At 43.4% G+C, this 12,850-nt stretch overlaps 1 protein-coding gene across 1 annotated transcript in view; it reads right to left on the reverse strand.

The window, feature by feature from the left end:
• Positions 1–12,850, reverse strand: part of pou6f2 (POU class 6 homeobox 2) — a 121,883-nt gene that overhangs the window by 48,732 nt on the left and 60,301 nt on the right. The window contains exon 5 of the mRNA XM_023807404.2: positions 2,444–2,832. Within this exon, the coding sequence (XP_023663172.1) occupies positions 2,444–2,832 (389 nt within the window). The remainder of the gene's footprint in view (positions 1–2,443; positions 2,833–12,850) is intronic.

The raw sequence follows: 12,850 nt of genomic DNA on the forward strand, positions 1-12,850 counted from the left end.
TAAGAATATAACCCTACTTTCAAAAAATTGCGCTATTTATTAAACGTGCACTTAAGACTATGACTGTGGGGGCATATGTGGCCTCCGGCTGTCTTGGGGGAGGGGAGGGTCAGGTGGCCTGCTTTATTTGTATCGATTCATTCCACCTGTCCCTAGTTCCCTATGGTATGTAGATATTTGTCCTTCATGATTCGGAATCTTAGGTTGATGCCAGTCCCAGAACTCATAATCTGAATCGCCTCATAATGGCGTGTGTGTGTATGTGTTTGTAGTTTGTGAAGGGATTTGTGTGTGTGTGTGTGTGTCATATGCTCCCTGCCTGACCCCTAAGGCTTCATAACAATCCTGTTCCTCGATCCTGTTCCTCAGTCCTGCTCCTCAATCCTGATCCTCAATCCCCTTCCTCAAGCCTCTTCCTTGCTGATTTGTTCTGACTTTGCACAGACACAGAGATACAGATCTGTAGGTATGGTTCGGAGGCCAGTCATGAAACTTGCTTGCTATTGGTCACCGTGGCAGATCACGGACAGCCCTTCTGCCATTGCTGTAATTACCGCCATATTTGTTACGCGGGCACCCACCCGGGCGGCCCAGCTCCTGAGACCATTACATTGTGGTCCATTTTTCCTCTGGCGCCTCAGCGGACCGTGACAGGGAGAGGAAGCCCGCAGCCAAATGAATGAGGAATCTCGGGCCGGCCATAAAGAAAGGACTTCCACAACCCAATTAGGACGTGACACTGACGAATGTGGCCGAGGGAGGGAGGTGACCCTGGGCAACCCCCACCAGAAAGAAAATCGGGGACATAATATGGGGGGATGGATTGACAAGAGCTCTTAGCCTGGCATAATATAGGAGGAATATTTTGTCATATTATAGTCATTGAGTAATTTTGATCTTGTTAAAAGGCCAAGCTTTATATATATATATGTCTATATGTATATGTGTGTGGGTGTGTAAGAGTAGGATTACTTCCATAATTTCCTTTAATTGGACATAAAAATCTGCTTCACTATATGCTAATTACCCCCTTATAATTAAATGAATATATTCTTCTAGGCTGTGCTTCCAGGCTGTTAAATTCAGTCCACTTTCAGCATTAATTGCTAACGATTTTTATGTGTTTATGTGTGAACTGTCCACTGGCTCTATTCATCATTTAGCAAATGAAGGCTAACCAGACACTAACTGGCGTTCATGATTGCAGCACGCGATTTGGTTTCCGCGACATCCTGGCAACATCACCGCGGTGATTCGCCAGCAACCAAAAGACCCCACATTCAAATTTTCCACACACATGATAGCAGACAAGCAGCATTCTCGAGAAACAATATTCGCAATATCTGGGGTTTCTCCAAACAAATCCAATCATCATCCTGAATTATCGCCCTGTTCTTGACAATCATTTCAGACCTGGCTTGTCCTAAACTAATATTTCCCCAGACAGATTGTTAATAATGTAAAAGCATGAGGCCTTAAACTGAAAGCTTTGGAGGTTTCAGGGATGGGATCTGACATGTCACTTTGAATTACCCCCCCCCCCCCCCCCCTCCCCACTAATCTCGTTTGCGAAATAAAAAACAATCCACATTTTCTGCTCTGATCGCTCGCTGCACCTAAACAAAACAAGCAGGTACTCTGATCCATAGCAATAAGCAGGAGATTCTCCCAGTTATTCGGGGATTCAGAGACACTCTGCCGGCTGACATTCCTTCCACGGTGAACTCTGGGATCTTTCAAGGAGAAAATAATAATGTTCCAGGGCTCCTTTACATCTAGGATAAAGCCGAAACTCAAAGTCATCCGCGCGTTCCGGGGAGACGCTCGGATCGGGCGACTCGATCGGATGCCGCGCCTTGTTCCGGGTGTGACACGTGTCACGTGCGCGTCTGAAGCCCCACGATTCCATTTCACCGTGACAGAACGAGAAAGTAAAGCTGTACCTTCGTGACCATGCTGTGGCTCATTTGAATAAACCAGGATGCATTCAGGCAGATTTCCTGATATGAATAATTACAACCACAGTGCAGGATTATGGGAATAGATTCTAGCTACTTGGTCTCACCCTATATAGGAATGACAAAGGAGATATGATGGCTGTGGATGGGGGTGGGTGGCAGTGCTGGTAGAATAAAACCCAGGTGGTGCCCCCCCCCCAGTGGTCAAACCAAAGCAATTTCACTCTATCTTGGATCTTGGAAGCAACATGGTAACATCTCTGGTGGGTGAGTTGGGGCAATTTGCTAAGTTGACACCCCCTCAGAAGATGCAGACCGGGCCAATTGCTTGCCTTTCCCTTGACAGGATCCACCCCTGACTGAGGGTGGTGTTTCATGTCATTAATACATGTTTTTAGGGGGCAACACAGACAGCAAAGGCCCTAAGGCAGGACTCATGTGGATGAGGAAAAGGGGCGTGGCTTACACCTAAGAGCATGCCTCACCTGGAGGGGTGTGGGTGGCGTAGCAGGTGAGGGCAAGCTGCGGGCCGGCGACTGGCTCTGCTTGTGCGGAGGAGAGGCGGAGGCGGCAGGGCCGTGGCCTGCTGGGGTGGAGGCGGAGGATGAAGAGGAAGATGAGGACTGGTGCTGGCCGGTTGGGGACTGCTGATGCGGTGAGGAGAGCGGATTCTGAGCGTGGGCGTGCGTTGGTCCCGGGTGCTGATGCTGCTGCTGATGTTGATGCTGGAGATGCTGATGCTGCTGCTGATGTTGATGCTGGAGATGCTGATGCTGCTGTTGATGGTGATGCTGTTGGTGATGCTGATGCTGCTGGTGCTGCAGGTGCTGAAGCTGCTGCAGATGCTGGAGCTGCGAGTTCAGGGACGAGGTAGCTGTCGCAGGAGAGAGGAGAGCACGTCGGTGGTGGGGTTTACTCACACGTGACAGCGGTCCCATGGGCTTTCTATGCTGTAACTTCTGAGCCGGTTTCAACTTGCCTAAAGTGCCAAAAGTGATCATTGGAAACCGTCAGCTGAGTTAGATTACGACCACAGTCACCAATCCCTGCAGCTGTGAGCCCAAAATGTAACATCAGTTATAACGGCAGGCAGCCGTACACGCAGGTCACCTTTCGTGATAGGAAGTTATTGTCCGTTTCCCATATTCTGTTTTTCAGGATAGATTATTTACGTAATGTGTACTTTCTAATTTGTTTGTACCACTTTGGTGCACTTTGTCTGTTTGGCACTATATGTATATTTGCCTTTGCACTGCATACTTTTTGCCATATGCACATGAAGCTTCCCTTGGGATCAACAAAGCTGACCTTAATTTTAGATCATGTAGCCCTTGGTCAAGTGGATTTCCTCACCCCCTACATTATGTTATGAAAATGGCCGCCCTTTACAATGGTCATGTGACTGGGGAGGTATCTCACAAGCTTATTAACCTGCGGGAAACACTCAGGCATGCTGTGTGGCTTTTAAAATAACAAACCAGTGCAAGAGAAATCAGTAATTACAGCCAGTGATTATAATGTTAATGAATGCAAAGAAAAACAGCTATTATCGTAATTGTAGGTATTAATCATAATTTTAAAAAGTGCACCGAAAAAAGTGCAACTGAAAAGAATCTGAAACTGAACTTAGTACGCAGGAAATGGAGCAGATCACTTTATTATGAAAATGGGATTGCTAAGGCGAAAATAAGTTGGAGAAGGAAGGAGATTAACTCTGCCTAATTTGGAATCGTGCGTCTGATTTGCAGCACCTGTGTCATGTTGTTTGCCACAGACAGAGAAAACTTCAGCACAGGTATCTGTTAATAGCTGTGTAACTTGCAGACTCATAGGAAAGGCAGGTGCATCATAAGGATAGAAGCGTTCTCCTTCTTTAGGGGCCACCTTAAAGTCAGCTGCCTCTTCCCATCACACGCAGCCTATAAAAGATCATGCTAGCAATTGATTCAGCGACTGGCCCTCTCGAAAAACGTCCTCAAACCCAGAGAGGGGAAATAAATCTAAGGCCTCTGTGAGAGTGTATTTTGCTTTTGCACTCAATTAAAGATATCAGAGATGTATTCTGCCTCCGTGTTTGAGTGTTTATCTGACACAGCTGTAAAGAAAAACCCTTCAGTTTTTTTCGTTCTGATACAAAATTAAATTATGCTTCTACGTAAGGCGTAGGAAATTATGTACTGCATTTACCACACTGCCTACAGTTAAACCACTTTCCTATATTGTAGCATTTCTTTGGCTCTTTGAATATATATGAAAAAAATATGAAATACCATGAATACTCTTTTGTTCCTTTTCTGTAGTAAGATAAAGCAGTGTTTATTTCAGAATGAATCAGTTCTCAGGTTAAAATCATTTGAAGCGCTCTCCTCCATGCATATCTGCTTATCGGAGGTGCAGTTTGTACTCTCTTGGATGATAGCTAGATGACTGATGAAGAAGTGCGCCGTGACGCCATGGTAACGGCATCCCATGGGACATAGTAAAACACAGCAGAAGGCAGGGCTTCACTGTGATAAAAAGAAACAGAAAAAGCTTCACTGCTGAACGCATAATGTTAGGGGGTCGTACAAATATCCTGAAAACACTGCAAAATTAATTAGGATATTGTTATATATTTTAAAGACATCCAGTTCAGTGGATTTTTGAAAGGGATATACACTGCATATACACTATAATACATCATATAGATATGTGTTTTGTATATATAAATGTGTTTTCTTGAACTGAATTTCAAAGTCAGTGCTTTGCCAACTGATATTTATTTCCAGTGTGGAGACATTTCACCTACAGAAGCTGAGCAAGCGTTCTATACCTGACATGTTGCTACAGTATATTCATTATCTTGATAGGAAACTTCAAATATAAATTTTGTTTCTCTCCCATGTATTACATGAGCTGCAAACGGATTTTAGCAGGTATTTACACAGTAAAACTGCTGTATTCAGGTAAATAAAAACCCTCCACTTATCTTGTGAGTTTTGTACATGTCCATGGAAACCACAGTTTTAGTCTGCACTCTCTGATAAATGCAGATGTCTGGCAAACACTGACATGGGCTGTCAAAATGGAGTATTGTAGGCTTATTGTTAACCCCATTAATGAAACACTGTGATGCATGATAGAATCGTTTTTGTTCAAAAACTTAACTCACTGCAATAAAGGAAGATTAAATGTTTTTATACCAATACATGTATATATTCATGCAGTTATGGGAGATGTATTTCATTAAACGAGGTTTGTGACATTGTTATTATTGATACTGATACTGAAAAAAATAAACTGCATTACTCAGACTATTAAGAGCAGGATAAAACCACATTAGAAACACATTTAGTTTGCAGACTCTTTTGTCCAACGCGACGTACTGGCGAGGATCAGACAGCGGGGTCAGTCCCTGTAGCAAATGGGCTTAAGGGCCCTGCTCAAGGGGACAACAGTGACATCACTCTGCCAGTGATGGGGTTTGAACGGATAAACTTCTGGAGTCGTACCACGACACGACACTACAACAGCAAATCTGCATGAGCGCAGGCTAGGGAATAGTAGCATGGAGCACACAGACGTCAGAGAACGGCGTTCCTTAGTATAAAGCAGAAAAGTGTATGCAAAATTAATACACGTGCTTTAATAATTCAGCCCACGGCATTTTATATAATAAATAAAAGGGACAATCAAGTCAATTACATCTTTGGTTACCATGGCGTTGTGTTTCTGGGATGCCGTGACAGGCAAGTAGTTGCGTTTGATCCGAGATTTCGGCGGCATGCTGCCAACTCCGCGCTGCCGCTCCGAAGAGCGAAAATTGCAATGAAAAAGACGAGGACGGTTAACCAGTAAACAGCCCACTTTCATATTTCTGCTGCCTCCTGACACGTTGACACCGCTCTCGTATCAGATCATGAATTATATATAATCTGCACTCGCATCCCGGAGTCCGATTCTCACTTGAAGTGTTGGGGCAAGTTGTCTGGGTAGCTCTGAAATGAGTGGTCGCTCATTTCGCTTGCAAGTGGACCTCGAGACTGTACGCCACGTTTGGGAGGAGAGAGAGAGAGGGGGGGAGTGAGAGAGAGAGAGAGAGAGAGAGAGAGAGAGAAAAAGAGAGGGGAAAAAAAGTTCTGTCAGAAGATTATCTAAACCAGAGGAAGATCAAAGTTGATTCGAGAGTTTCCTCCAGCACTGATCGCAAGGCCAAAGAAAAAGAACAACAAAAGAAAACGGTGAAAAAAGAAAAACAAATGCAAGTAGAATAACCATGAAGCCCCATGTGGGCTTATTATATAGCTGCACTGCAGGTAACTATATTCCTTAACAGAGCTTCTTTATAAAGCCTGTCATCTTGTTAAGACTGTCAAGATCATTGACCTTCCTTCCACACTAACAAGCCGAGCGGCTTCATCACGTCACTCTCTCTCTGCTCCCCGCTTTATTTTGCCAAGGAAGGCATGCGGCACTTTCTGCAGACTAATTGTTTTCTGCTGGCTGCAGCTAGATGAGTAGATGATGAGGCGAGAGATCCATCAAGTTCTTGCATGGCTATGTCTTGTCTTTGAGTTCCTTTGGCTCTTTCTGCTGTACAGAATGTAGCATATCGCCTAGTCACTGTGTAAATGTAGATTGTGAAGTATATTATCTAGTCAGAATGTAAATGTCAGTATATTGTAGTATATTGTTTAGTAAATGCTCTGGGAGATGATATTTCATCCCATATGTATACATGTATATTGATGGCTGACAGTCAAGATCTTTTGAATCTTGAATCTGAAAATTATACTTTTCAGCTCTCAATACCCGGCTACAGTGTGAACACATGGACAAATTAAATATTACAATTGTAAGGTTAATTCATGACAAACAAGCCTGATGCATCAAAGGAGTCACCAACTCGGGGCAGGGGGGCGGGGGGGGGGGGCAGACCCTCATCACCTCAATCGGCACAAATGAAGAACAGATTTCCAAAACTCTCTCAGTACATTTGTTGTTTTACAGATGAGACTGCCAACGACCTAAAGTCAGGTTTCCTTGTCACGTGTTACAGTACTGGGGACCAAAACTCACTCATTCCTCATTTAATACAACCAAGAAATTTAATTGCAAAAAGTCCCCAGAAAAGACCACAGAAATGGCACTTATAAACTCATCCCGTTCACATATCCAGTGGAGAGAGTTCTGAGAATTTCTCTTCACTTTCCCAGATAAGAGGATTACTTAACTAAACCAAAGACCTGGTGTAAACTCTCCAAGTCAGGGGAGAGGTGGACCTCCTGACATCACTGTGGTAGCAGAATGACGTATTGGCGATGAGCTCAGCTAGACATAGGCAAGAACTAGTACTGTTCCGGAAACATTTTAGTCCAATTGTGTCCAACTGAAGAGCAAATTCCCAAAACTCACTCTGTCCACGGGATATGTGTTCCAGAAAATCCCTGTGGACTGTGGACTAAACAAATGATGAGGAGCCCTGACTTTATGTCACTGGCGGTCTCATCCCAAAAACAACAACAAATAAACTGAGTTTTTAGAAATTTGCTGTTCAGTTTTAAGACAGAAATATGTATCTGCACAGGTATTTGTTAGAGATTATGCTGTAAATATACATCACATTAACTCACGTAGCGGTTCCTGATGCTTGGTGATTCAAGTGCACACTTACGAAGCCAATAATTAATTTCCTTTGGATTAACGGCATCCGTCATATTTTCGGTTTGACTCGTCTGACTGAGCACCAGGAAAGTTTTTCACTTGGCGTAAGAGCCATCATCCTCCATCGTCCATCAGCCATAGTTTTATTTGATTTTTGTTTTTTTTAAAAATGCCAGAGCTGGAAAAACTCCAGAGCCAAATGTCAAGGGTGCAGCCATAGCATAAGGCTTTGCGAAAACATCAGGTAGAATTGATCGTCAGGGGTCACGAGGCAGGGTCAGACCTGGGTTTAATCATCAGACGAGTGTCAGGTTGGTGCTCCGTGTCGCTGAGGAGGAGCTAGAGGAACAACAGCCCGTCGCTCATTACGGGGCTTTGGCCTCGACTGCTGCCATTCCACATTACCAGGCACCCCAGCCTGCTGTCTCTCCCCTCTCAGCCGCTGCCTCCAGCCTTTGTTTTCCACCCAGGTTTGATTTCTGTGGTGTCTTCCTTGTTTTTTTATTATTTATTTGTGCTCCAACTCCTCTGTGTGTGTGTGCATGCATGCATGTGTGTGTGTGTGGGTCAGAACCTGTTATTTTGATGTTGTGGGGAAATTCAGTTTTATAAAAATGTGTGACTGTTTTCAAAAAACTAAAGAATGCCAAAAGACTTGTATTTTGTTTGATTACTTATGGTTATGGTAAGGGCTGGGTAGGGGTTAGGGTTGTCACTGCTGGGATTAAGGATTTTCCCATAGAAATGAATGGACGGTCCCCACAAAGATATGAGGACAGCTCTGTGAGTGTATGTGTGTGTGTAATAGTGTGTAATTTGAGTCATATTACAGCTGGTATTGCGCGTAAGTAGTGTGTAATTTGATATTACAGCTGGTATTGCACGTAAGCAGTGTGTAATTTGATATTACAGCTTGTATTGCGTGTAAGCAGTGTGTAATTTGATATTACAGCTGGTATTGCGCGTAAGCAGTGTGTAATTTGATATTACAGCTGGTATTGCGCGTAAGCAGTGTGTAATTTGATATTACAGCTGGTATTGTGCACCCAATAGCTCGCTGGATCGCAGAGCGATCATCACACAAGTGGGTCTGCCTGCCAGTAAACCAGAGCAGGAAAGGAATGTGTTGATTACACCAAGGATTTTTTTGATTCCAGAAGTTATATGGTAGTCTAGAAGAAAAACAATCTTTCTTCGATTCTTTTGTTGGTGGCTTAAGGACGTGGAAATGTACATCTACGCTCAGAATTTTTTAAAAAAAAGAGTACTAATAAAACTGACATTTCATGCTTTTCACCATACCCCTCGGAGAAAGTCGTTTCTCATGTTAATTCTGCATGTTAAAAAAACCATTAAAGTAAATATAATTTAGAAGATGCAGAAAAGAGAGTGTCCTATTATATTGGCATATTAAATGTTATATTTGATTTAGATGCAGATTTGGGAAAAATCTGGTATGCTTTATATTGAGATTTTCTATTCATGATCCGACCAGTTATCGTTGTTGGTGGGCCCTGGATCCTATCCCAGGTTGTGTTGGATACAGCAAGGACAGGATGCCAGTGCATCACAGGACACACTTATGCACAGAAGCAATGGAACGCTAATGCTTAATGCTTTGTAGCTCAACAAAAACCATATTGTACTAACACCACAAAGGCTGCGGGTTCAAGTCCCAAGGAGCACGTAAACTTTGACTCTTCCCTCTGCTGTAATCACTTTCGATAAAAGTGTCATATAAATGTGTAAGTGTTTAACTGCAACTGGAAGCCAATGCAGCACAAATCAAAAACAGTATTCATACCCCCAAACCTGAAGATATGAGGCAAGAGTGCATGTCACTCATACTGGACATAGGTTCTCTGTTCAAATTCATTAACAACTCCAGAATTTAATGATGAGTGTTAAAATTAAACTACACTCCAACCATCAGGAAAAGTCATCATTTCAAACAGTTCTCATGCTATTCTTCACCCTTTACAAACCATTAACGTACAACCAGATTGATGATGTTTTGGGTCGTACTTTAATCACAAATAACCCTACCTTCCATTAAAAAGCCCATCCATTCTCCTACCCTCAGCCCAACACTGCAGCTTATTGTCTATTTTCTTCCTCCCTTCTTGAACCTCCCCCCCCCAAGACTCTGCATCTGAAATGCTGTGTCCGAGCATCTCGAACGTCACCCACATCCACTATTTTAACTAGCATGTAAGACTGAGTCCAATAAAAGCGTAAAGGCTGGTTTTTATCTGCCCCTGGTGAAACCCGGCCGAGGTCCTCCTTTGCCTCCTTTTAGCGCCCCTAGCTGTCAAGCTAATGAGTTTCCCAGCATGCTCTGGTCTTCATCCTGCATGAAACGCACGCCAGACCCTCCCACAGAGCTCCAGCCGAGACAGCTCCATGTCCCAAAGGGTTAATATTTATCAGTAATCAAAGGGCAGTCAGCAAAAAGAGCTCTTTCCCCTCATCCTCCTGCAATCCATTTGCCGGTTTTTGGCTATAAACCGTGCTTGGGAGTGTATGTAGTCTATTCTCAACTGCAGTTCATTAACTAGTGCTGGAATCGGGTTGGAAATTCATGCAGACATCCTCAAAGCATTGGGATTACCTCTGGAGCCTTTTAAAATGGTGGTAATTGATGACTGTTTACCATAGCTTAATGTAAAGGCTTTATGTGATTATTAAAATTGGAGTATGTGTTGGGGGAATTGGTTCTAAAGCTATTTGCTGCTTCTGTCATGTTCTACTTCTTTAATTACCTGTTTTTTTTTTAATAAGATTAGCACTGTAACACTGCATAACAATACATTTTTGGTAGTGAATTAATCTATTGATGTAACCTCAGTTATTAATGCTTTCTTTCCACAGGAAGGCAGCCGTATCTGCAGTCTTCCCACACTGAAGCTTATGGACAGTTATCAGCTACAGATGATTTCAAGCAGCATATTCCTTTGCTTTATTCTCTGTTTTGAAGGGGAGATGAATAAAACTCCACATCAACAGTTGCTGCCCACTATTCAATTCAAAGAACCTGTTTTGAAAAATAACTGGTATAAATAATGAAACTGATTCAAAAAACTTTTACACTGGAATTTTACAGCGAGAAATACGCCATTGTGTCTAATATTGTTAAAGTGTTTAAAAGTTCAGTGTAAACGTATTCACTAAAATGTCAGTTTTCATATTACTTTGTATTGTTATAGGCATGATCCATGAAACCGGGGGGCAGGGGTGGGGTGGGGGGGGGGGGGGGGGGTGTTACGGGTACACTGATTAATAAAATGCACCAATTATTAAAGAAACTGCAAATTTTTGAAGCTAATTTAAAAAACAAAAGGCAACAGTATATGTGTTTTTAAACAAAAGATTATATTTAAGTTTCTCCAAAAGCAACACAAACACAAAGACAAGGGACACCTAGTGCGTAGGTAACAGGTGCATTATATTTGTATTAAATCTGCAGTCGTCCCCCCCCCCCCCCCCATGCTGTGTGCAGTAGTCCTCTGACTGTCAGACATTTACCTTTCAATAGCGCCTGACGGGATCCGCGCTCCCATTCAGATAAACTGCACATTCCCCCCAAATCAGGCCCCGCTGTGCCACTGACACCCTCTCTATTCATGCCGTCCCCGGTGGGGACGAAGCCCACTTCCCCTCGGGACATGAAGCGGGGATCTCCACGCTAGGCACATGGCTCGGCAGTTCGATAACATCGCGCCATGACACGCTACACGCATGAGTGCAGCAGTGACACGCCTCTGGCATGCTTAGCACCGCATACTCCATGCGTCTGTTTTCCGGAAGCTTCTGTCCAGAGGTGGAACGCCGTGAGCCCGATCCAGGAAATGCAGTGAACACCCGTACCATAAGGATGACATAGAGACACCAATCCACCGAAACCACACATGCACACATGTGAATGGGAGTGCGTGTGTGTGTCTGACATTCAACAACAACACCACCACCACCAGATCAACAAAAGCAGAAATGATTCTATACATCAGTGGTTAAACATTAAAAACTACCCACTAGGAAAAGTGCTGAATTTTTAACGCCATATTGCTACGCTAAGTAGACTCATGCTAGCATGTTCCTGGAGGTGATTTGCATACTGACATGGCTGTGTTTCGGGACAGCTGAAGACTAACATTAAATTACCTTACAGATCTTAAAGATCTACCTCTTATAAGCATCTGCAGAAAAATCTTCTACTTTGTGTTGCCATTAAAAGGAGTTTTATAATTCCATCCATATCAGAAAAAAAGGGGCCCACCCCCACTCCATTAGGATTAGATGGAAAAAGGGAGGAATCACAGAGAGGAAAATGTCATATATGTGTTTGATGTTTCACCCATTGATTATCTCCTTGTTCCCCAGGAACAAAGATGGCCGCCATCAGCCTTTGATATCGGCGATAAGGTTTGGTGGCACGAGTCTGAAGAAAAATGGAAATGATATTAAAGGAGCGGCCCCTCCGCCTTTTGTCCTGGGAGCCGGCCTGGGAGCCAGATCTACAGCCAAACGGAGTAACGCGGGTCTTCATGTTCACATCATGTGTCGTCGGACCAAAGCACAGGCCTGGAGTAAAAGCCTCATGCAAAATTTATGCTTATACGCCCGTTTCACTGGGTGGAAAAATCAATACTGCTGGCTTGATGCACTGAAATGACAGAGTGCTCTCTGACTGACACTAAAAGCACAAGGAGATTGAGGAGCTGCATTTGTTGCTCAAGAGATGGAGCGTATTCCAGCTCTTATTATAGCCTGCGCACCTTTTATTAGCCTTTGTTGGGTTTATTTTGATAGCAATTACCATTGTGGGGGTTTAAAGCAATTATACCATTACAAAAAATCTAAGACAGTTGACTGCTGAAGTCCCTAAAACATGGCGCGTTCTGTATTGTCTGTCGACTGCTACATTATGTAATTATTTAACCAAGTCGGCACTAATAGGAATCAAGATCAGCTAACTTGCGAATAATAGAAATCATTTTAAGATAATGAAAAGGCAATGTGGCAAGGAGGAGGACATCTGAGGGCTGTCTGTACCCCTCCACCATGCTTAGATATGCTTTTGAAAACGAACCAGAGGCACAGAGAGGATTTTCTAAGGCGCAGATTCGCTCAGATGAAAAAGTACCCAAACAATAACATTTCAGCCTGCATGTTCGCTCTTTAATTATTCCCTTTGGTCACATGGACGAGACAGTAAGCGTTTTCACATGGCCTCGCTGTCACATGCTCGC

The sequence above is a fragment of the Paramormyrops kingsleyae genome, chromosome 1, assembly GCF_048594095.1.
Source record: "Paramormyrops kingsleyae isolate MSU_618 chromosome 1, PKINGS_0.4, whole genome shotgun sequence".
Lineage (NCBI taxonomy): Eukaryota > Metazoa > Chordata > Actinopteri > Osteoglossiformes > Mormyridae > Paramormyrops > Paramormyrops kingsleyae.